This window comes from Myodes glareolus, chromosome 7 (genome assembly GCF_982192425.1).
Source record: "Myodes glareolus chromosome 7, mMyoGla1.1, whole genome shotgun sequence".
Taxonomy (NCBI): Eukaryota; Metazoa; Chordata; class Mammalia; order Rodentia; family Cricetidae; genus Myodes; species Myodes glareolus.
The window spans coordinates 19,222,633-19,247,663 of record NC_142032.1 but is presented as its reverse complement, the minus strand read 5'-3'; the positions used below and the strand labels follow the sequence as shown (position 1 = coordinate 19,247,663).

At 39.1% G+C, this 25,031-nt stretch overlaps 1 protein-coding gene across 3 annotated transcripts in view; it reads right to left on the bottom strand.

Moving 5' to 3' along the window:
- Hpse2 (heparanase 2 (inactive)) overlaps positions 1-25,031 on the bottom strand; it is a 602,385-nt gene that overhangs the window by 130,261 nt on the left and 447,093 nt on the right. For all 3 annotated transcript variants that reach the window (XM_085693954.2, XM_085693953.2, XM_085693952.2), the window contains 3 exons: positions 23,026-23,119; positions 6,093-6,199; positions 1,662-1,776 (listed from right to left, as the gene is read on the bottom strand). In XM_085693954.2, coding sequence (XP_085550080.1) covers positions 1,662-1,776; positions 6,093-6,199; positions 23,026-23,119 — 316 coding nt within the window. The remainder of the gene's footprint in view (positions 1-1,661; positions 1,777-6,092; positions 6,200-23,025; positions 23,120-25,031) is intronic.

The following is a 25,031-nucleotide window of genomic DNA, read 5'->3' as shown; positions in this document are numbered from 1 at the left end:
CTTATCCTCCTATTGGGGTGCCTTGCCCAGCCCACATGTGAGGGCTTTTGGCTTGTTTTATTGTATCTTATTTTGTTATGTTTTGCCGTTGTCTCTTGGAGGCCTGTTCTCTTCTGAAGAGGAAACAGGAAGGTAGTGAATTTGGGGGAGAAGGAAGGTAGGGAACCTGGGAAGAGTGGAAGGAGGGGAAACTGTGTTCAGGTTGTGTTGTATGTGAGAAAAATCTATTTTCAACTTAAGATGAAAGAACATTAAAACAATAAAGAAATAAAATTTCTTCTTCCCTTTTTTGAAAAACAAAACAAAACAAACAAAATGAAGAAAACTGTGTGAAGCCCGCAGATTTGTCTCTTCACTTCTATGTTATATGCTCAGAAAAGCCTGTCCTGTACATACATCTAGGAGCCTTCATCATATTCTATTATTTATTTATTCATTGTTGTTTCCTTCCCAACTCATACTGTTCAAAAATATTTAATAATATTTATTCCAAACAGAAGATATACTCTATGTTTGCTTAATATTTATGCCTTGACTGTTGTTTTCTAATTATTTTGGCTTATTTACACAGATATATGAAAACAAAACAAATATCCATGGTTCTAAATGGAAAACTCTCTCCCCAGTCCTTCCTACCTCGGTCTCACATACATATTTTGAGATTTATTCTTGTTATGTGAATAAAAACAACTGTGCCAACTGCTTTCACTTTTGAGACTTGGGAGCAATACTTCTGTGGGCCACACTATTCCTTGTTCTGGACTGGAAGGCCTTTGACTTGGGGTTTGAAAGGTAGAACGGTGGGGTAGAAATAGGCAAAGGGTAGCAATTGGCAGCAACTGTTCCAGGCTAGCTTTCATTCTCAGGACCCTCAAGGCAATAGTAATTTAAGGCACAGGATTCCCTTTCTGTCTCACCCTCAGTGACCTTATCAAATAAAGCAGATAAAACATCTGTAAAGGCAACCACAGGTGTGGGGAGAGGAGTCTGACCTTCCTTCAGGACTATGTGATGATATGATAGCATATGATACACATACAAAAGAATCATCTGTGTGATATTTCTGAAAATAAAACAAAACAAAAAACAGCTTTTCTGGGCTAAGATTTCTCTGATGATTATGTAGCAGGTCACTCAGAACTCTACCTTGGGGCAAATCTCATCATCACTTAGGGGTCAACATCTAACTCCAAGTGCACTTTAGCCTTAAGAGATGGGCTCCTATTGTATCTGATCTTAGAACACCCCCATCTGTTTTCAACATGCTGCATCTGACGTTAACTAATGTCTCCTATTAGCATTAAAAGAAAACAATCTGGAAAAATCCACTCTCAAGCAGAGTTCAAACAGGCCACAAGGAGATGTGGAATCTCAATTGTACAAAGTTTGCTAAAGTAATAGTAATGAATTTATACATTATACACAAATAAATGTGTGTCTGTGTGTCTGTGTGTCTGTGTAGGTGTGTGTGTGTGGTGGGGGGAATGAAGCCAAAGCCCATGGAATGGTTCATGAAATCAAAGACAAGAATGCTCTGTCTGATTTATGAAAGAGACCGCCAATAACAGAAGGAGAAAAATCCTCCTGGTGTGGGAAAAGGCATGATCAAAAGAACCAAATGATATGGAAATGAATTGGGAATCTTTCTCCAGCTTACTTACTGGTAATGGGTTAAAATTCTGGTCCACCAGATGGTTATATCCATGGTCAAAAAATGAGTGTCGTATCACAACATCAATACCCTGATTGGCCAGCATTCCTAAAGTGTTTAGCCATCTAAAAGGCAAAAGAAAAAAAAAGCCACATCAGCACATTTAAAAAGGCATTTTACAAGAATTGAATATATCTACAACTCACAAATAAGCACTACTCCCTCCCCCAGGCACCAGCGTCTTTATTTGATGCTTTGAAAGGGAAAATTTTAGGTGCTGAACATGAAGCTGTAAGAGAACTCAAAGATTTTCAAATCTAATCTCTTTATTTTACAGGAAAAGAAACTGAAGTCAGAGAGAATAAAATGAATTGTTCATGGTCATAAAGTTATCACAGCTTATGACACATTTTACTTCTGGAATACTAACAAATGAATGCTATGACCACTCATAAGCCTAATGTGTCATCCCTGGCCACAAACAAGCAACCACAGGATTTCACGGTGCACCCTGCATCCTCGGTCTCCTCACTCTGTAACAGGAGTCCAACCTACATAGGCCTATGCACAAACAGCCTTGTCATGTTGGTTCCCTCATGCATCACTGTCCCAGGCAATGGAATTGTATTTTTCTCAACACAACACTAAACGACTCAGAGATTACCTGAATTACCTGTTATCTCCTCATATGTGATACCTATATTGACCACCCACTTATCCTTGACTATGCAAAATGCCAAGTTTACACCACATGCAAAAGCCTGATTTCTAGATTCTTCCCAAACTCCCTGCCGACTCTGCTTTGTTGAAGACACATTTAATTCATTCATCAGTTTGTTTCTCTCTCTGTACTGCTGAAATCTTGCCTCATATTTGCTCTTACCTCAAACTTCATTCTCTACAGGTCTAAGCTGCACAAACCACTTTTGAGTAGTCAAGAGAGCATGCTCCTTTGTACAAACCCAAATCTTCACACATGTTTTAACTCCTGCTTAGCATTTCCTACCTACCCTCCTCTAACTCATTTCTTTCCGTTTGGCGAATTCCTTACCATATTAAGCAAGTGCTCTTTTTTAAAACCTGCCATCCAAGTCAGAACATCACCTTCTGCCTTCACAGAGCTCTTTATTTGTGCCCTCAGCCAACATGGCAGACAGTGAGCAGTCACCTATCTCTCTACTGTTTCCTACTAGTTACAGGTCCTCAGTCATGCAACATTTGAACTTAGACTCAGAACACCCGACACAGTTCCTGGCATGTTGTAGGTACACAGCAGTGTTTAGGTTGACATTTATCTGGATAAAATTAGATTCTAGGAACTTTGGAAATCACCATTCAGCACATGGGAAAAATTACACATAGTTATGATTTCCTAAATCTGAAACCATATGGAGCTCTAAACCCATGACTTCTAGAATTAAGTTTTTTCCTTACTGGAATAAGGAGCATTTCTAATTCTTATATTATGAATAAATAATGCTTACATTTTCAAATCTTTTTTTCATTTACAATTTTATTTTATTCTTATAAAAAATGAACACATTTACTGACAATTAGAGTTACAAAACCAAATCCCAAAGCAAAGCAAAACACAAAAACAAAAATTTTAAATAGAGAAAAGTCTGTGTACAACACAGTAGAATATTGTGTCACACTGTCACACTGGGACACTGTGATCCAGAGCATTGAAACAACTTTGGAAATATCACATGACAAAACTACTTGCCTTTATTATTTTCATTAGTTTGGTGAGCCTGTGAACCAGGCTAATAGGTTCAGCTTTTGCTCTGCTTCCGAGGCACAGTAGCAAACGGATTAGCGAAGGATGCCTTGTGTTGGAACTGCAACACGGCCTCTGGGTGAAAGTCACCTAAGTCAGAACTCTTGCCATGTTCAGAAAGTACAAATATTGTGGTCTATTTTGTTTTATTTATTAATATTTATCCATAAAAGTAAATATGGAGTTTCCTTGTCTAGAAGATATAAAATCCGAGGAAATGCATAATCACATTTGCATGAGCTCCTCTATCAGCACCATCTGCACAGCAACACAGGACAGTCTCTTGGTGTTTTGTGCATGTACATTGCTCACTTATTAAATATCTATTCTCCCATTTCATAAGTGTTTATCTACTATTATTGCATGCTGCTAGATGCTGGAGACATGGCAGCCTATCAAGACGAATTCACAGTATTCCAAAGAATTTGAAGACTGCCACGGTAGCACTATCCTTGAGTCTCCATTAGCAGAGAATTCTGATCCATGTATACATTTGCACGTACCCTAGGAAGCACATTTATATGATATATTGGAAAAGTCCTGGGAAAATGCCACCTTTCTGCATGCTTACTGGCTTCCTGAGGCTTCTTAGAATGCTCTGCCCCTAATATTTTTCTAGGAAAAAACTATCCCTTCATGAACACAGCATATTGCTATGTGCTGCCTGTAGAGCTAAGATGGGACGGATGACAAGGGAGGAAGAGAGAAGACCAGGAGCAGAATGAACCAGGTTTGTCTGATCTCTGTGAACCAAGCACTGATAATTTGAACTACAGCCCAAATGTCAACAACTGTGTTCATCTGCAAAGTCCATGTAGAGCTCTATGGCTATCTGGTTGATGCTCATGCAAAGGGAGGTCTCTGTTCATCTGCCTCCATCAAGGTCTGTAGTACTTTTCATTTCACACCATTCTTTAAAGAGAAGAGAACTCAGGAAAACATTCAATACAATTGGGCTGCTTTCTGGATCTCACAGCAGAATCATTTGGCAACAGCTAAGGAAAAGCCATTCCTGAGCTGATTCCAAGAGGACCCCATAGTACTGACTGCCAACCTGGCTTCTCCCCCTTGCAACAGGATTCATATCAAACTAGTGGGGAGTAAATTATAAAAGAAGGCTCTTAGCAGTACTGCACTAAATGCTGATTCACTCCATCATTCATTTCAGCCATGTTTATTGGATGTCTCTGTGAAACACAATGTTAGATGCTGAGATTATAAACATGGAAGACCCAGAGTAACACCATGAATTACACTGAGCAGTTATCTTTGCGAATGTTTGACATGATTCCATCTGAAAATGCCAGCTGCTTGGCCGTCCTGATCCGTTCTTCACAAGTGTATTAGTGAAGCTGTTTCGATGGAAGGGAACTTCATCTGTCTAATTAGGGACAGCTGTTAGTAGCAAAACACACAGCTGAGGGCAAAACTACAGTTCATGCTTTGCTCAGCCAGAAAGCCAGGGCCAAAGGACTACAATGAACCAGGAAAAAAAATAACTTGGTTAGTCTCTAGTTGTGAGAGGTTTGTACTGGCTACATGACACTGGAAAGCCAAGCAGAGCTGTATGCTTCTGGCTCAAGTCTTCTCCAGGCAACTACAGTAGCCTTCAAGTTCATTTTCTCATCCCTTCCAAGATCTTGTACATAACCCTGACAAGGTCTTATTTTAAAATGCTCGTCAGATTATCTCTCTCTTCTTTGAAATCCTCAGTGGCTTGGAATGAGCCCAGAACAAGGCCTCATTTCCTCATGGTTTTCAAGCCCCTCCATGAACTGGTGTGAACTCTCTTCATGGTCTCAGCCTTCAGTCCACCCCTGCTTAAACAAGGCTTTCCTCACAGCAGGCGCTGCTCCTCTGCCATTGTCTTTCTGGTAACATTTCTTCAGCCTGAGGTACCACAGCACTCTTTCCATGTCCCACACAAGTGCCACCTTTCCCCGAGACCCTTCCTGACAATTCCACTCGGGGAAATTCTGTATTCCTTTGCAAAGCCATCTCCTTTCTTTTATAGAAAGGCTGTGGAGGACAGAAAGAGAAGCGGTTTACTGGACTCTGAGCAGGCCGACTGGGTTTGAGTCTGATCTCTGCCACCAGCCAAGCTGCCTGGGCTAACTTACTTTAACTCTGCCCTTCAGCTTCTTTGGTTGTGATGAGAGGACAATAGGAGCCTCTGTTTCATGGGCTCACCACAGAGACAAAAGCATGGATCTCACTGGTTGTCACAATATCAAAGCATCTCAGACAATACTTGGCACCTGGTAGATCCAGTATACTTCAAAGACTTATTATAGCATAATTATTCTTTGCAATGTAGTTACCTCTCATACTAGTCCCTCTAGTCATGTTTCTGAAGGACAAAACCATGCCTCCCAGAACCATGGTAAAATGCAGCTGGGAGAACGTATGGTATTGACTCTGTGGTTTGAACTATGACTTACTCAAGACGTCATCTGTGCTCTGATGCTTATGTCTGACAAAATGTTAGTAGTTGGAGAAGTGACTAATTACTGTTTGTGAAGTGGTTAAAGACATCCACAAATCAATAGATGATAAACTTTCCAGTGGAGAGAAGCTTTGCCTTGTGACAGGAAGTGAGTGTGTTATGGTTTCACTGTCTTTTCCTGGAAGTTTCTGGGAGTGAAAACATGAATTACTTACAAGAATCCTGCAGCATAGGAATCGGACAAATTGTTTGTGCCTCCAGCTGATGTGGTCACCACGCCTTCGAGCCAAATTTTCTTTCCTGGAGTGTATGTATTGACCACCTGTTCATACAACAAAAGCAGAAGGGGACAGATGAGGTTTTCAAAGCTATTCCCAGACGAGAAGCACTGTCATTCCCTAAAGGAAGTGTCTCTCATTCCCTGGTCCCAAGTGGTCCTGATTTGTGTTTTGTTTCATGGAGATGTGTATCTGTTACTTTCCTTTTACAGGAAGACCATGCGGAGAAAAGAGGTGGTCTGCTGTGGTTGCTGAAAGGCTGACTCTGGAGCAGACCGCCCAGAAGGCAGAGCGAGCTGCCACATACAAACAAAAGCATTAGTGTTCCCACATGTTCATTTTTTTTCTTAAATAAACCAAGTGATGGCATGATAGAACAAATTCGTGTTCTAGAATGTAAGATGACTTTAGGGATGTGGCATCCCTTACTGGAAAAGGTGAACTACATCATGTTTCTCTGTGAATAGGTGCTGAGAAGCAATGCTTTTCAGGACCACGTTATAACACTTCTGGAATAAAACACACCGTCTATGTATCAGAAGTCACGATCCCTGAGAGGAGAGAAAAATGTTTTGGGAAAGTGTGTAATGAGAATGGCATGTATATTGCACCACAGTTTGAAGACAACTGAAGTAAGTATGAAAAGAAAAGTCCCTGACCCACTGGTCAGATCTGCACAGGGAACCACAGCTTCAGCCTTCCAAGCAGAGGCAAAGCCATGTTAATATGTGTCCCTTTGAAGTTTTGAAATTACCCAGTCTCTGTTCTACAAGTTGGAGGTTGGCCAAACTATTCAGATCAGGGTGCAGATACCCTGGAAAGCAATCAGACAGTTCTGTATTGGGTAATACTAGTAGCTTCTGAAAGCACAGTCTGTGTTGCAAGCTTGTCTATAGCAGTTCATTGAGGAAATAATAACTAGCAGGAATGGTGACCTGTAGGGCTGAAACAAGGAAAAGACAAAAGTAGGATATGTTTTTAAATTTGCAACCAGTTCTGGTAACCTGTACTCAACCTCATAGGAATTTTGGCAAAAGCCTAATTCTCAAAACTGTCCAACTGTCCCTCAAGGTAACAAAATGGGGAGTAGTTATCTCATGATTTCTATCTCCTGATGATCAAGAGTAGCCTAATAAAGTTATTTCTCCTTTATTTCATGTATAGCACTGAGAGCTGAGTATATTCCCCAAATATTTGTTGCCTCTGCTAGAGAAATCCCAGAGAAGGAATAAGAAACAAGTGCCAGCTGAGTTACACTAGCATTAGGCTCTGGCTGCTGCTACAACAGCTAGGACATGAAGAAAGACTGGAGGATGCCAGGATGCACAAGGGATGCTGGTAAGGAATACAGTGCATGTAGATACCCACTAACTCCTCTCCTAGACATGCTCACTAAAGTCATTCTTCTTCAGGTTTCTAAAGAGTATGAGAAATCACCATGTCACTGCCAGTGGCAGGTGTCCATAGCTGGAGGACTGAAATACAAAATATATTCAGTGCATAATATGAAATACTAGGCAACAGTTGGAGCAAAAAAATTCAGCATAAATTCAGAAGCACAGATATACTTTAAAGTTTCAGTGATAAGTTAAAAAAAAGAAAGTAACATAGTAAGATAAGTGGTATGGTACTATTTATGCAATCATTTATTATACAATAAAGAACAAAGACTTCTGTTTTAAGGTTGGATCAAACATATAATGAAGACACAAAGGAAGAAACTAGAACAGAAACAGGACTTTAATGAACTGACGATAGGTTTGCTTTAAGTTGAGGTGGAATATACTATAGTACCTTAGGGCTCCCAGAAAGAATATATGTAGATGTATTTTATGAATATATATACAAATATACAATATACTATATATATATATATATATATATATGTCTATACATGTGACCAAACTCATAGGAAAGCATCATCAGCAAGTGTATTTGGAGAGCTCTCATTCGTTTCTGGCCATTTAGACGTGAAATAATTACACAGAAACTATATTATTTGCAATACTGTTTGGCCAATAGCTTAAACATATTTTGCCTTACTCTTATATCTTAAATTAACCAATAATTCTTGTCTGTGTTTGCCAAGTGGCTTGGTACCTTTTACCAGCGAGGTAGTCTCATCTTGCTTCCTCTATGTCTGGATAACAACTGCAGACTGACTCTTTCCTCTTCCCAGAATTCTCCTGTTCTCATCGCCCCACCTCTACTTCCTGCCTGGTCACCCTGCCTATACTTCCTGCCTGGCTACTGGCCAATCAGTGTTTTATTAAACCAATACAAAGTACTGTGGGACAATGATCTTGTACCCTGTCACTTATATTGTATTGTTTTAATAGAACGCTGATTGGCCAGTAGCCAGCAGGAAGTAGAGGTGCGGCAATGAGAACAGAAGAATTCTGGGAAGAGGAAAGAGTCAGTCTATAGTTGACACAGAGAAAATCAGACACCTAGGAAGCAAGATGAGAACACCTCACTGATAAAAAGTACCAAGCCACGTGGCAATGATTTAAAAATTTTATGAATATACTAGAACCCATTGATTTTCATATTTTAAAAGTGTGAATGCTATGATATGGGAATTATTTCTCCATATCTAAACATTTTCTAAGTATATATCTACCTATAGATATAGATAAAGATCATTAGAAAAAGTACAGCTAGTATCTAAACATGTAGAAAATCATAATGTAGGAAGAAGAATGGATCCTTAATAATCATAATGTAGGAAGAAGAATGGATATTACAAGCTATCTTTGACTTAAGGAAATCATTATCTTTGACTTAGTTAACATTTGAAAGCATGGATTTGGAATAGATTAACTATAAGTCCCTTCTGAAAATAATATATTAAAATGTATTAGTATTTTATGATATGGATGCATGTATCTTTGGCTCTTAACATTCAGAAGTTAAGACTGTCTTTGGTTATAACCTGTTGAACCCTATAAGTTATAGTAATAACTGGTCTAGAAAGGCATACTAACTGATGAACATGAACATCAGGGAAGTAACCAACCACTAACTGCATCACAATATGAAATCCCATAGTTGGCACCACTACCGGGTCAAGAAACTACAAATTATAATCCCCAGAGAACAGGTTATCACTATTATGCTGCTAAATAAACATAGTATTAAATTTATTCCAAATAATATCATTATACTCATAGAGCAATGCATCCCCCAACTATTATATGAGAAACTTCTATTTGCAATAGATGGTGATTGACACAGAGACCCACAACTGACCAAAATGCAAGGAACATGAGACTGTAGAATGTTCGGCCCTTAAAGGAACAGATATTCCATATCTTCCCTTCACCAAAGCTTGGGGATCATTGTGGAAGAGAGTGAAGGAAAGAGTATAAGAGCCAGATGTGATAGATGACAAGAAATCAGACAGACGGGGAAGAGAGAGTGCAGACTGGAAGTGGAAGGAGGCAATCATTAGCTTTTAGGAAAGGGAGAGACAACTTTTTCTATGAAGGTAGCCCGCGGTAATAATGTTGACAATGTTCCAGTGGAAGAACACACATCCAAGAACATGCGAACAGCACAAATTGGTTTTGATGGGTTTAAAATAAAAGACACTAAGTTGGGTGGGTAGGAAAGATAGGTGGGTGGATTTGAGAGAAGTTGTGGGAAGGGTGAATACCATTACAATGCTTTGTACAACACTCTCAAAGAACTATTTTTTTTTAAAGCATGTGTTTGATTATAGAAGTTACATTTAACCAGGCAGTGGGAGACAAATAAAAGTTTAAAAACACCTCTGAGATTATCATCTCAGAAACGAAGATCAGGATTGGTAGATTATATAATAAACTTCAATATATAATATAATAGATTTCACCCAGAGGTGGTGAAATCACCTAGGTAGAATATTTTTTAAAAATAGGGCAGAAAGATTTAAGGATTTCATTAAAAAACACTGAGGCATTTTCAAATGCTTTAATTTAACACTTCAACAAACATTAACCACCTGCTAAACGCTAAGCAGACCTCTGGGGCAGGTAGACCTCTGGGGCAGGTGTGCTGTCACTGGTCTACTGTCATCGTGCAAGGAGACGAACAATAAGTAAACAAGCAAATAGGAGGAATTCAGGTGATAAAAAGAGCAAGGAAGAAAAGAAGACAATCAAATGCTAGGTAGGAGCTTGTCAGGAATGAGAAGGATGCTTTAGACAGTGGTGCATGAAGAGCACTCAGAAAGGCTGCATCTGAATTGAGACTTGGTTAAGAGGAAGTCAGGTCATTAATGTTCCCAAAGGAACAGCATAGAAAAAGATGTGAGGTGAAAACAGGACCATAGACTGTAGCACGAAAAGAAGGCCATCTGGAGTACAGTACATAAAGAGACGAAAGATTGGACAAACGAGGTTAGAGAAGAAAGGAGGGTGCTTTCGTTCTGAGTGTGATGGAGGCTATTGGAGGATTTTAAGCAGGAGAGGGGTCTGATCTGACTTATGTCAGATCATTGTAGCTGCTATGAGGTCATACATATGTCTTAAAAGGATTGTAAAACCTGTAACATGATATACAAATTAAGGGTTCTGTTATTTCTATGACCACTTTGAGCTTTAATGTCTTTATACATAGATGGAATAATACCTGACAGGATTGTACTAAGGATCCCAGCTGTTTGACAAAGAATAAATAACATGAGGCCAATGACAGGATAATCCTGAGCTAGTAGAATGGGATGTGGACCCAGAGGGTGAACATAGATTTATAAGCGCCCTTTAAGATGATGCATGCATTCAGAGAACTTGTCCAGATATTCCTACAGTTTGGCAGTGGGATTCTAAACCATTCATGATGCTTACAGGAAGCCTTGAACTATGATCTGTTTGAGAACAGGAAACCCAGTCATCTTTTCTTTTTTTGCATTTAGTATTTTTCAATTGTGTGTGTGTATATGTGTATGTGTAGGGGGTTATGTGTATGAGGATGCAGATGCCTGTGGATGCCTCTGGCCTTTGATTTTCCCGGAGTTAGTTACAGGCAGTAGGGAGCTCTTTGATGTGGCTGCTGGGAATTGAACTTGAGTCCTCTGGTCCAAGAGAAGTACTTGGTCTTAATTACTTAGCCATCTCTTTACCACACCTTTCAATCTCATTTTCTTAAGTGTTTAGTTTTTTGAAGAGTACCTGGCACAGAATTGGGGCTCCACTGAAAATAGGGCTCTAGTCACATATAGAGCGTGATGTAATACCAGACCTGCGCTTGTATTAGCTCACAATAAATTCACTCTTGAAGGAAACTATATGTCTTAAGAAAGGGTGATTAAACAGGTCAATGAATCAAAAGCCATGTGCTGCCTGCAAATATAAATTCAGAGATTAGTAAAAATAGAGACATACAAGGAAAACCTATGAGAACACGAGAGACTTAGGCAAGAACACTGCTTATTTATTTGCTAAGCTTCGTTGTAGCTGAGAGGAAAAGAGAAATCCTGTCTCTTGCAGCATTTGACTTAAATATAACACCCAACAAACTCTTAAAGGTAAACTATTACCCAACAAGATTTGAATGTCCAAGACTTTTATGAAGAACCGTTATGATGTTCTGACAGTGAAAATTTGAGGAGGGCCATGTCCAGTTACTTTGTGAGCAAGTTCGCTGTCAACACTTGGAAGCTGAAAATGGTACACTGTACTTGGAGGGGTAATTTGCATGAGATAGTTTTATTTCAAAGAGTTTAAAGCATCCCTTTTAAATGAAGATATGACTCCATAAAAAGTTTGAAATTCTAAAAACTATGCATACACGATCCTACAAAGTTCACTGAAACAAAAAAAAAAAACAAAAGTTAATCTTTATTTTCTTCTGAATGTAGAGAGAACTGAATGAAAATAAATATTTCCTTTTTGTTCTCAGAGCTGAGGATATAAAGCACATGGTCACCTTGCATGGTCACCTGGGTCAGCCTCAGCTAGTTCTTCCCGCAGCATTATGATTGGTGAGGTAGTATTCAGTGGTTGTTAAAGGCCTAGGCTCTGGAGACAGAGTCCTGCATTTCACCCTGGCCTTACTGTATACTCACCGTGTGACCTTGAATATTTAAAATTACTTCTTTGTATTCTAGTATAGAATAGAATGTCTACCTCAGTGTATTTATGCTTTAACTAACTGACATTTGTAAAAAAAAAAAAAACTTAAAAACAATTCCTGGTGTATAGCAAGCACTTAAGCCCAAGTATTTTCTGGATTTCTCTCCTTGTTCAAGGTACCTGAATTTGTGTTTGAGAAGTTTAATATCAGCATTGGTTGCTCTTTACTCAGATAAGTAACTTGGGTTAATGGATAATATCCCAGATAAATGTTAAGCACTAGGAAAGAGCAGTTTAGGATTTAAAATACACATGAATAATACACACAAGCAAAATTAGCATATCTATGTATATGGAGTTGAATTAGAAAATACTCAACCACTTTCAGCATAAGCGTCCTGTAATCCACGTGAATGAAAACTGCAGAGTGAGGTAAAACTTGGACACAAAGTAAAGCAGTTATCTGACCAGGGAAATATTCCTAAAGGCACTTAGGAATATTGTTGAAAGTTCATGGAGTCAACAGGAATGAGCAAATGTTTTCTATGCCATTTCCGTGAGGACATGGGAAATTTGGTGAATTGGGAGTTTTCCAAGAACAGAGAAGGCCAGCATGGTGAAGTGTGGTGGTGGTATGGATGCTGATGCTGGGAGCTGGTTGAGCTTGGGAAGAAAATCAGCTTGGGCTGAAGAGGAGAAAAATCAAACAAACAAAAAGGAGAAAAAAAAAAAGGAAAAAAACCCAGAAAAAGCGGATGGAACCAGCTGCAAAATTCCCTTAGAAAATGAAACTCTAAGAAACCAAGGGCTATAGTTCAACACTGTGGTTTTCTGAGTAAATATGATTCTCCCTGTGCTGGAAGAGAGAAAAGGAGAGGTCTCTGGGAAGTGAAGGGCTCTGGTGAGGAATGATGTGCCAGTGAAGGTTACTCTAAGGGTAACTACCTGAGTTAGCATAGGAGGAGGGTGGCTGCCCAGCTCCCTCCCAGCTCTTTTGTTCTCCAAATCAGCCCTGGGGCCCATGTGGTCAAAGGAGCTCTGAGGCACCCAGAGAAAAGTCCATTAAGTGGCCATCAGTTGCTTGCTTCTCCATCTGCTAAAGGCAGAGAGGCAGAAGGGGTAGGCTTTCTGGAGTCTGTCTCTTATATTTCAGAGACATGGATTGAGTGAGAATGTTTGATGGGTTTATGTGGACACACTGAGGTGGAGGTAGGGTAGGGGGAGGGAGAGAGTAGAGAAGAGCTGTGAATATGTGGAAGCAGGTGGGGAGAGCACACTTAGGAAAATATTCTTGATTTTTCAAAAGTAAAATAAGAACATAGCCATTTACGGGGCACATTTTTAAACCTCATCTTCCTCTTCCTGTAGTTCCTTGATATCCTGCCTCTAAAGCTGTAATCTACGTTTTTGAAAAGACTCCTGAGGACCTGACTTCAGGCGTTGGCTGTGCAAGAGATGGTAGCATTGCTGCAGCAGACATGTTGTTTATGGTTATCCAAACCAACACCTTCCTTAATGAGAAAGGAAGCAATAAAACAGGAACAGTGGACAGGCCAGCTGGGCTAATCAGCCCTGGCAGGGGGCCCACCCTCCAAAAGAAGCTGGAGCCCATTAATTCCAGGATCTCATGGACTTGGGAGCCAACCTTCCCCTGAACTTCACAAGAGCTGTTGCTCTCTACCCAGAGCGAGCCTCCTATACTGCTGGTCACAAAGGACTGCTCTTTGGAAGTCTCTTCTTCTCGGTCTTTTCAGGCACCATCTAGTATTCTTTGTGTGTGTGTGTGTGTGTGTGTGTGTGTGTGTGTGTGTGTGCGCGCGCGCACGCGTGCATGTGGAGGTCAGAGGACGAGTTGAGGGAGTCAGTTCCCTCCTTTTCAACATGTTGGTTCTACGGGCTGGACTCAGGTGCAGGTTTTGGTGACAAGCGCCTTTACCCATTTAGTCATCTGCTTGGTCTTCAGGAAGCTCCTTACACTCTACCTGTGTCTCTCTCTTGCATTTCAGCAGTCTAAACTCTTTACTGTTTGTGAGTGGTCATGGTGAACTCTTGTTATTGTTTGTTTTGTCCACTCTTTGTGTGTAGTTACTGATTTAACACTACCAACTTTACTGGAAGAGGAGCAGATAAAATTGACTCTTCTTCTTCTTCTCTGTTCCTTTCTGAGTTTGGACCTCACAATTTTTTTCTTTGTCTTCCTGCTGTTCTCCTCTTTCCTTTCTAGACTAGCCTCCACTCTGCAGTCCTTTGTTAACTTTGGATCCCTCCCCAGTTTCTCATTGCATTGCCAGCAGTGGGGAGCAACCATTTTTTTTGTTGTTGTTGTCCCTCACTGAGAGAGAGGTCTGTTTGATCAGCAGAGAGATGAAAAATAAATAGAATAATAAATAACTTGTATCTGATTTTATTGCAATTGGCGACTGTGGACCACAGGTTAGGACATTGACTGCTTTATTTACGATGGTATTTACTACCACACATACCCAGGGCTTAGCTACCCATTCTCCATTGCTTCCCCATAAATCCCATGCAGGATGGTCTTACTGCTTTAGAAAAAGGTTCTATACTTTTGTTGCTTGTTTTGTTTCACCTGCCCCTCTCACCCATGCTTCCTGTTAGTTTTTCCAGGATTATTTAAAATTATTTTCTTTATGAAATAGTCCTCAACCTAAGGAAGTTTCTTTCTTTTCTAAGTTTCAAAGTTTTTTGAACCTATCTCTGATTTTGATCTTATTGCGCAAAAATGTAACTTTATATATTTCTCTTTTTCATGTCTCACGGATTTCTTGATAATGACTTAGTCAGCAAATGAAGATATTTTTTGATAAAAAGACTAAGTTTCAAAGAAGACAACTTAAAACACATAGTTAGCAAGGGCAGACACCACACATTCACAGCTCCAGTTTATAGCTCTGTTACCTTCTGATAGAATTTTACTGCTTGAGGAGAACCACAAGACTTTGCTTGCCTAGGCTGTCTCCATATTTAAAATGTCCTTCTAAAGTTAGATAAGCTGGGCTTTTCTGAGCTGAGTCACTCCAATATCTCAACACATTCCACTTGTTTATGCTGTCTATTGTTTATGTAATTTCTTTCTATTCTCTTTCTGCTACAGAGTATCATATTTACTCAGGTTTTTGTATTTGAACAACTTTTTAGTCTGTTTCAGTGATATTTTTGGGATTTAAGATTTTACTCTCTGTTCTTATCACAAATTAAAGGAAAGAAACTGATTGAAATTGAGACAACAAATATTAAACTAAGAACACATAGACAGGATGAAGTCAGTTAGGAAGCAATGCCACTTTGAGCATATGAAAGAAAACAAGAAAGAATGTTCCAGAGTCCTAAAGCAATGAAAAGTGATAGTGAAGACAAAACAGAAAGAAGTTTCTGGCTGCCCCCATTCCCATCCTTTTCTCTGACTAACCAATATTTCAGGCTACTGAATACTTTGCCACTCAAATGTCAGACTCTACCAATATTAGTAGTGATTTTATTCTTGGTTAGGACAAGCACTACAATCTTCTTCCTTCCGTGCTGTAATGTTGCAAGAGCTTAAGTTGCCACCTCATTCTCACTGAGAATGCTTTTGGCTCTAACCGGCTATTCCCCCAACTGCCCACAGGTGGCTTATCTTTCCACACTGCCATTTTCTCCCACTGTCCCTCTCTACGGAATGTGAAAGGAGCGCAATGCATCAAAGTCAAGTCTTGAAAAGCCTTCTTCCCTTCTACCATCACTTGTCTGACATCATGAAAGCTTTAAAATTCTCATTCAAATCTCACTTTCAAGGTAGTCACCTCATATCAAGTAATTGTGGGGTCACACTGGTATCCTCTCACTAAGAACACTGCTATTTTTCTTTGAAAACATCTCTAATCCTGGGTGGTTAGAAAGAAATTTTGCATAGGCTACAAAAGAAATGGTTAATAGATGTCAAATTCAGAATAGTGTAATGGATGACCATGGGTTCAGTGAAGTGGGCCTGAGTTTGAACTCTCTTTTTACTACTTAGGAAGATCTGTAGCCTGGAGCAAGTTACAATAGATTAGTAATTCATGACTGACATTTGTAACCAAAGGGTAACATGTTTTATAAAATAATAATCTATCTTTCATAATTCAATGCTTTTGAAATCAGGGTGTATAAATAAACATCATCAACTGAAACTTGCCTGCAGTTTACCCCATTTGCTTCTAGCTGTTTCTAAGCTAATGGTGTAGTCTATAAATACCTGTGTCTAAAAATCAAAGCCATTGAAGTTAATAAAATGGCAAGGATGAAAACCTTGAAGCTTGGCTCTCTTCTGATCAGTGCCTTTTGGGCTAGCTCCTTCTATAATACCATTATTGCCTCCTGTGAAGGGCAAAAGCTAATTTCTCCTAGGTCATGCTTTTCCATTTGCATGGACGGAGCATGTGACTCACACAGGCTCATTTATTTGAGGATCACAGAACTTAAGCTGCTATTTCCTCATTTTCACAGGCAGCTGTCAGTGTCCTAGAAGGAACCCACTATGGTGTTCACAGGCCAGTGTCTCTAAACTGCAAAGTGGCTTTGCATTCTTTCTCTTAAAGAGGTCCCTATTGTATAAGACCTAAGCACCATAATATTTGGGTCACCCAAGTCACTAATGTGGTGTATTTTGTATTTGCAGTCCTCAGTGTACTTTTATTTTGTTGTGCTTTCTTGGCTTGTGATTCTGTTCCTCTTCACTGATACCTACTCTTGAGAAGGTATCTTTGATTTAACACTAATATCTTAGTGTGGAGTTCAACCAGGGTAGCTGTCATCTTGCTAGGTTGCTTAATATTTCACATAATATTCCTGAAATGAAATAAAATAGTGTTTTCTAAAACAGAATATCTGGTATTTACAAGCAAATTGCACTGTTATTTGGGGCCCAAAGACAACTCCCCTTTACCTCTACACACATGAATGACACACTTCTGCCATGCCTGTGTATAGACATAATTCACAGGGGTCTCTACATTAATTTCCTTATCTCCAGAACCACACTACGGAGTTAGCAGTTGACTAAACTTTCAATGTGAACGGCAAATGTTACTTCTTTGCTACTTTGATTTTATATTGGTCATCCATCCCCAGATCCTTTGTGTTTCCATCCCTCCAATATTTATTGAATATTTGCCAAATGCTACACACTGGGACAGTATAGAAAAGATTCAGCATTGTTAAATGATAGAATGAATTAAAGACTGATTTCATAAACACTGATTTTTATGGTGATAACTACATTCTTATCCTATTGATGTTTATATTTTAGTTTCTCTCACTAAAATTATCATTATTACCACTTTAATTATGCTTATATTTTGTCATCTTCAAAAGTAACTAAATTTGTTGATATGTTAAAAAGTGGACAGACTGAAAAACTTTAAGTTTCACTGAGAACAAAAATTTCTTTCTGTATGTTTATTAATTTACCAGAATTATTTATTTTCTACCTTACTTCCATGACCTTACATTTAAGATACATGAGAAGCAGTATAATATCATTGTATTTATTGAGACTTCAAAAGAGTTGACCTTTGTTGGAGAAGGGAGGTTGCTTGTTGGTTCCCGGCCGCCCTGCTAGCTTAGACCCAAAATAATCACACAGAAACTATATTACTTAAATCACTGCTTGGCCTATTAGCTCTAGCTTCTTATTGGCTAATTCTTACATATTAATTTAACCCATTTATATTAATCTGTGTATGGCCATGTGGCTTACTGGTTAAAGTTCCGGCGTCTGTCTCCAGTGGGGCTACAAGGTGGCATCTGACTCTGCCTTCTTTTCCTCACACATTCAGTTCTGTCTTTCACGCCTACCTAAATTCTGCCCAGCTATAGGTCCAAAGCCATTCTTTATTCATTAACCAATAAAAGCAACACATAGACAGAAGGATCTCCCACACCAGACCTTTATACAATAACATAGTAGATGATTAAAGATTGTTAACATCCATTGCCACTTATATATCTAGTCTATCAAGACCTTTTCATAATCAATTTCTGAGTAAACCCGTACTTCAGATATGGGATGTCTTGTTAAACTTAATTCCCATACTTCTCTTTCCTTCAGTGGCTCTCTCCTCTAATGTGGGTATGCTCTGTAATCTCTAAGGCATCCTTGTCTCTTCCAGTTACAGCTTCCCTCTTGCCTTGACTCCTGCCTCCAGGGGATACCACTGGTGAACAAATGGATCTGCTAAGATCATCAGTCTGGTATGCAATTCCACACGTGTCCTTCTTTCCTAAGGAAAAACACTCCTGGTGTTTTCCTCTCTCAGGTAGTGGTAACTTACTGGAAGGACAAACTGTGTGTGTGGCTGTTTCAGAGATCTGTGCTTCATGTAATGTTTAGCATTTTAAACTCAAATTAATTACTTAATAAAAATTAAAAGAAGTATAACAATAAGAATGATAATGGTCTTGGTATGGACCACATAAACCCTTCTACTTATCCACCCACCACATCTATCAGTGGCTCCCAAGTAGCTCCCAAAGGAGAACTGTATCAACTATAGGACTCCTCTTCCTTTAGGTGCTAACCTGCAGATCACTCCTCTGAAAGATTTCCCCTGGCTTCTCCTCTACATTGTCAGATGGATACGTGCCATGATGAGTTCCCATGTCACACTATCACAGCCATCATTGCACTTTATTATCAACATGCTTCATCAGCTGCTTCCCCACTGGACTAGAAGGTCTATGAGGACCAGCACCACATTAGTTTTGCTCATCACTGCATTATCAGAAGTCTAGAAAATTCTACAAATGGCACAAATAGTTGATAAATGAATGGAGAAGGATAGAAAGGAAGGAGGAAGAAATTAAATTTTCAAATATTGAGGAAGCCCACTATAGTTTATTTAATAATCAAACTACAGTCAGATGGACAGTACTTGTGGAAATACTTTCCTCCTGACTGGGATTTCACCAACTCCTTCCTGTGCTTATTGAATTGCTGAAAATAATATAAAAAGTGCTATTTCCTCCTCTGATTCCTCCAGGAGATGAAGACACAAATCACAGAGTTCAAATGAGTTAAGCCAAAGTGGTTCTTCTTGGTTCTTACGTCACTGTTTTGGAGCTAGCCCAGTTCTCTGCACTATACCATCTGCGTTGTGTCCTAAATGTCTCTCACTTTTCCCATTTGACCTGTCTCTGCATTGTGAGTCTCGATCTTTCCTTTGACTCACCTCCCAATACAGATAATTATTCTTGTTCTAATGGAAAGGAGTGTGTGCTCATCCAAAGGTGTGGGTTGTCCAGACATTTCACTGGTTTCCAAACGCATCATATAGATTTTCTTCTAACCTGATAATTCACTGAGTGCTGAGAAAACAGAATTCTTCTCTAAATGGCAGTCCAAATTTGGAAACCACAGCTGCTTTTAGCAATTGAGTCATTGCCTTTCAGGTGCCAAAAATATCACCTATTAAATTCTCCAGGGTTCAAAGACAGAGGAAAGAGAGAAAAGGCAAAGAACAAATGGAGAACAAAGATAGTATGGACTATTTCTAGTCACAAAAATTATTAAAATAAGTGCAATAACTAACAAAATAACAGCAATAGAAACTAGTGTTCAATATGAATTAACAGACCAGCTGTGTGTGACCGTCCTAACTTCCTTAAAAAGGAGGGAATGTAAATTTTTAGCATCTTCACTTTATAGGTAAAGAAATAAAGCCAAGATATTCTAGCTTTCAGTCCCAACTAAGGTGACAGCTGCCACCAGCTGAGTAAAAACAATTTCTGATTAATCTTATGTGACAATCTTGATGCATCTCATCCATCAAATCTTCCAGCTAAAAATTTTAGCTACCATGGGGCAGAGAAACATTGCTATGCTCTGTGCAAATCCCAGCTCCTCTGTTCCATCACATAATAAATGCTGTTCTTGCCGTGAAGTTTTGAAGTAATTGCTTATACAGTCATAGAACACCAGAATAGGGGCTGTGACTTGAACGGTCTCTCTGCTCTGGGTATGTTTTGTTCCTAATGGCTAAAAGGTGATGCCTGATCCTGCTGTAAGGCTAGCCCTCCCTTCCAGGAGTTCTCTACTTGTAGGTCCTTTCTCCTAAGGGAATCCACTATTCTTTCCTGAAGTAGAAGGCCACTTCAGGGGCATCAGGCACGTTTTAAAAGGTTTGAATCTCAATTTTCCATAGTTTTTGTTCTTTATCTAAAATTCGTGGGGCCCTATATAAACCAGGAAGTCAGTTTTGCTCTTTGGCTCCTTTAGTTCTGTGATGGTTAAGGGCTATGTAGTGGTAAAGGGGAGAGTGGAGATAGAATCCCTTCATCTCTGTTTAAACTTACACTCACCTGCTACCCTTAAAATCAGAATACAGTTAGAACCTTCTCTCTTGTCACAGTATTATTACTAATAACAATATTTTAATTAGGTTCAAAGCTAGAAGAATCCAAAATAAAGGTACTTGATTATCCTCCACATTATTGTAATACAAACACTTAGAAGGCCGTCTGAAGCATATTGCAGGAGAGAATTAACTTACAAGTAAAGGAATAAAAGAAAATTCCTTCTAGAGAGCAACACTTAAATTAGCACAGTGTGTCTAGAAAATTGTAACATTCTGTAGGTTGAGTTTCATTTGTTTTTGAGGCTGAGTCTCATTAGCCAAGGCTGGCTTCCAATTCATGCTCGTCTTGCCTCAGCTTCCAAGGACCTCGGTTATAGGCATGCACCACCATGATCAATAATAGGTTGATATTCTGTTGTACCAGGCAACATGTTTCAATGTAGTTAAATATTAAAACTTAAAACTGAATTCCTTGAGGCCACATCTTATTCTATTTTGTATCTCCAGTATCTGGCACTTTGCCCGGTGCTAGCAATACTTTCCACTAACTGTTGTCAAACAGAATGGCAGAAATATTTCAGATCATTTAGTTCCTCTTGCCTAATAGAAGGCAGTTATAGAAAGAGGTTCTGGCCAATATCCCTGGTCCCATGGTGATTACACTGGGATACAGAAACTCAGAAGTCTTGAGAGTTCTCAGGTTCTAACACTCCCCAAGAACAAGTGAGCATGGAGGTTGTATGTTATTTGAGTATGACATTAGTATGAGAATATAAAGAAGGTTCAGATTTCCACTTTAGTTCTCAATGGTGCTTTTCTGTGATAGCTTCAAATAGAATTTTCTTTCAGAGATGGTTTTAAACATGAACCTTTCATTTGTCTACTTATTCATTCATCCAGCATTTACAAAGGGACTACTTGTTGAGAAGTGTTTTATCTGTTCAAAAGAATAGCTGAGTGCAAATTTCTGGAAAAGAACCTTACCGGACGGCAGAAGACATTGTATTTTGATGAGATCCAGTGGAAATTGTAGACAACAGATCCTCATTATTTAGAATGAATAAATCTAGTATATCTCAAAATGTGACCCTATGACATGTAATACACAAAATCAGTAGACAGATGCCTATTCAAGGCAGAGTTCTCAGATCTACTAAACCAGAGTTTCAGGAACAAGACGGAACACATTACTATGAGCAGCATTAGTAATCTTGATTGGTCTGCCTGGAAAGACCTACATGCAATTGCTTAATATGATTTAGTTTCCTCTTCCTTTTTAGAAAAGTCAACTCCTACATGGCTGATTCTAGGATACTAAGAACGATATAAATATGGATCAGAATCATTAGCTCTCAAAACCAAGACTTCAATGAGCATGAGCAATGATTATCTCCTTAAACTAGCCCCAAGTGAATCCCTAGGAAAAGAAACAAGCAAACTTGACATTGAAGAATCCCTTTAAATAAAGAGTTTCACTTAAATTTAAATGTAGGACAAAGTTGGATGGATGAAGAAAATGTCCTTTTTTATTGTTTGTTTTAACTAGCCTTTAATATGATTCCCATGTGGCATTTTTATTCTTTGAATTTTACTTTTTGTTTTAATTATTTTATAACAACTGCATATAGTCATAGGATACTGTTCACTATTTCAGTTTTTATAATGAGGATCTTTACCTCTTCATTATTTCTTTACATTCAGAGCCACTGAGCTTCCTTCCAGGCATTGATAAGCTATGTCACTGTGACTAGCTACCTTGCTATGCTGGAGATATGAATGCATTTCCGACCATTCACTGTGTTACGATTTTATCCCTCTTCTCTATTCGTTCCCTTCTCTTCTCTTCTAGCTTCTGCCATTTTCTAGTTTGAGTGAATTTTTTACCTTTTCCACAGGGAAGGGAACATGCAGTATTTGTCTTTCTCTAGTTCAACTTTGCTGAAAATGACAGAATTTCATTCTTCATTGTATAAGAAACCTTACACTATTTCTTTATCCATTTATCCACCGATAGATAACTTGGTTGATTCTCTATCTCAGTTATTTCCAACAGTGCTGCAGGAAGTCTGGGAGCGCAAGTAGCTCTTTGATATGATGGCATTCTTTGGTTGTATAGTTCTTTGCCTGGTTTTTTAGACATTTCTGCACTATTCTGTATAGTTCTTTGTCTGGTTTTTTAGACATTTCTGCACTATTCTGTATAGTTCTTTGCCTGGTTTTTTAGACATTTCTGCACTATTCCTTACCCATGAAATCATTTGTTAGAACAGCTCTAGATCTTGGTGTGACAAATATAAACTCTTCTAACTGAGAAAAACAATAATGACCCACAAGCATCACTGAAAAAGGGGACATGGCCACGTCCATCTGGAATCTTTTCCTACCCTTGTTCCCACAGCACTAAATTCCAGTTGAAACCATGTGACCTTTTCCTTGTCATTCTTCCAAACATATCAGCCCACAGATAATTTTACTCACTTTCTGAATTTTCCTAATCTGGTCAGAGAGTGTGTCTAAGAGACGAGTTTTCAGGAAGTCCATCACCTTGACCACCCGGCCATCAATGTAGCAACTGGAATAAAAATAAAATAAGAGTCAGATAAAATCCTAACGTGGGGACTAGAAATATACTTCCTTTCACAGAAGTCTCTGACTCCTGAGGACACAGCCTAGGATTATACCTGAGCTTCCATATCCAGATTGGTTTTGACTTGGTACTTTTCAAGCAAATAATATACTTTTTATTTTCTCCATGTCCAATTCCATTTGCCAGCTACCATGACTTTTTTCAGCCTTGCTCAGGTAAGCACCCATTTCTTGCTCTCTGGGAATGGACAGATATTTCATAATCCAAATTGGGTAATTGGGGGAAAGTACTTTTTCTCTTGGGAAAGGGACTTAGCCTTCAATCTCATGGCTGTCTCTATCTTTACCTTAAAGCAATAAAGGCATGGGAGAGTTTCAAAGGAACACCCACACATTTGCTAGATTTCTACTTTTAAATAAGAAAATAAACAACAGAGCAGCATTCTGATGCAGTGCAGTCTCAATGACCTTATATGAGTGAATGAGAGAGAAAAGGAACAAATGCGAAGAAACCCACACATCAGCCCCAAGCTCTCTCCTGAAACAACAGGGCTGCTGCTCATTTGTTTTACTTCAGCCTGGTTTTCATTAGTAGCTTAAGGAAATCATCAAGCTGCATTGACACTGTTGTGAACATTTGACCAAACAGGCTCATCCCACCTTATGCGGTCCTCTTTTCTGAACCACTTATTCTGAAAACTAAGCAGACACAAGCTCTGGGTTAGGTGACCTTCATTACCTAGAACCCTGCCTTACTACTACATTGGTAAAACCTGGAATAAATGAAAATTTAAGTGCTTATGATTCCCATATGCCTAGCCTAATCCACTGAAGTCTCATTGGTTGATAACTAAAGATGATAGATTTTCTTTCATTTGAAATAAAAGATCTACCCACCAGTGCACACAGACCTCCATGAAAGCCCTTCTTAGTGTGAATCCCCATTACAGCACATGCTCCATGGAATGGGCAGACTTAAAAACCTGATATTAAAAAGAGGAGCTCCGGTTGAGGGAAGGGAAGGAGACAGGTCTTACTCAACCTCCTATTGGCCCCCTTCACCACCGTAAGATATTCCAAAGAACCCGATGTTTAAATGACTGACATGTTAAAAAAAACAACAACAACAACAAACTAACAAAACCCCAGAGACATTTGAGTTCAGATACGTGATTTCTACAGACCTCAGTTTTAGCATATTTATTTATTTATTTATTTATTTATTTAGATTTTTGAGACAGGGTTTCTCTGTAGTTTTTGGTGCCTGTCCTGGAACTAGCTCTTGTAGACCAGGCTGGCCTCGAACTCATAGAGATCTGCCTGCCTTTGCCTCCCAAGTGCTGGGATTAAAGGCGTGCGCCACCACCGCCCGGCCTGTTTTAGCATATTTAAATTAAAATTTTTATCTGTCTATCTATCTATCTATCTATCTATCTATCTATCTATCTATCTTCCTACCTGTCTGCCTATTTATCATCTATCTATCCACCTACCTACTTACCTACCCACCCACCACCTACCGTTTGCCTACCTACCTGCTTATCTATCATCTATCTAGTTTTTGTTTGCATGTTTGTTTTTGAGACAAGGGCTCACTTTGTAGTCTAGACTGTCCTAGAACCCACTATGAAGCTCAGGCTAGCCTTGAACTATGGCCTTCCTCCTGTTTTAACCTACTAAGTTTCAGAATTTCAGATGTGTGCCTCCATGTTTGGTAGTTTTCTTATTAATTAAAGAGGGGTGGCATATCTGCTCCCTGGGATTAATTTCAAATCAAGGAGATTATGAACCTAAGGTGCCTAGCACACAGCAGGCACACAGCAGGCACATAGTAGGCACACAAAAGCTTTTCTTGTTTTCTAACCTTTTCAAGTTCAGTTCAGACATAGGAGACTGGT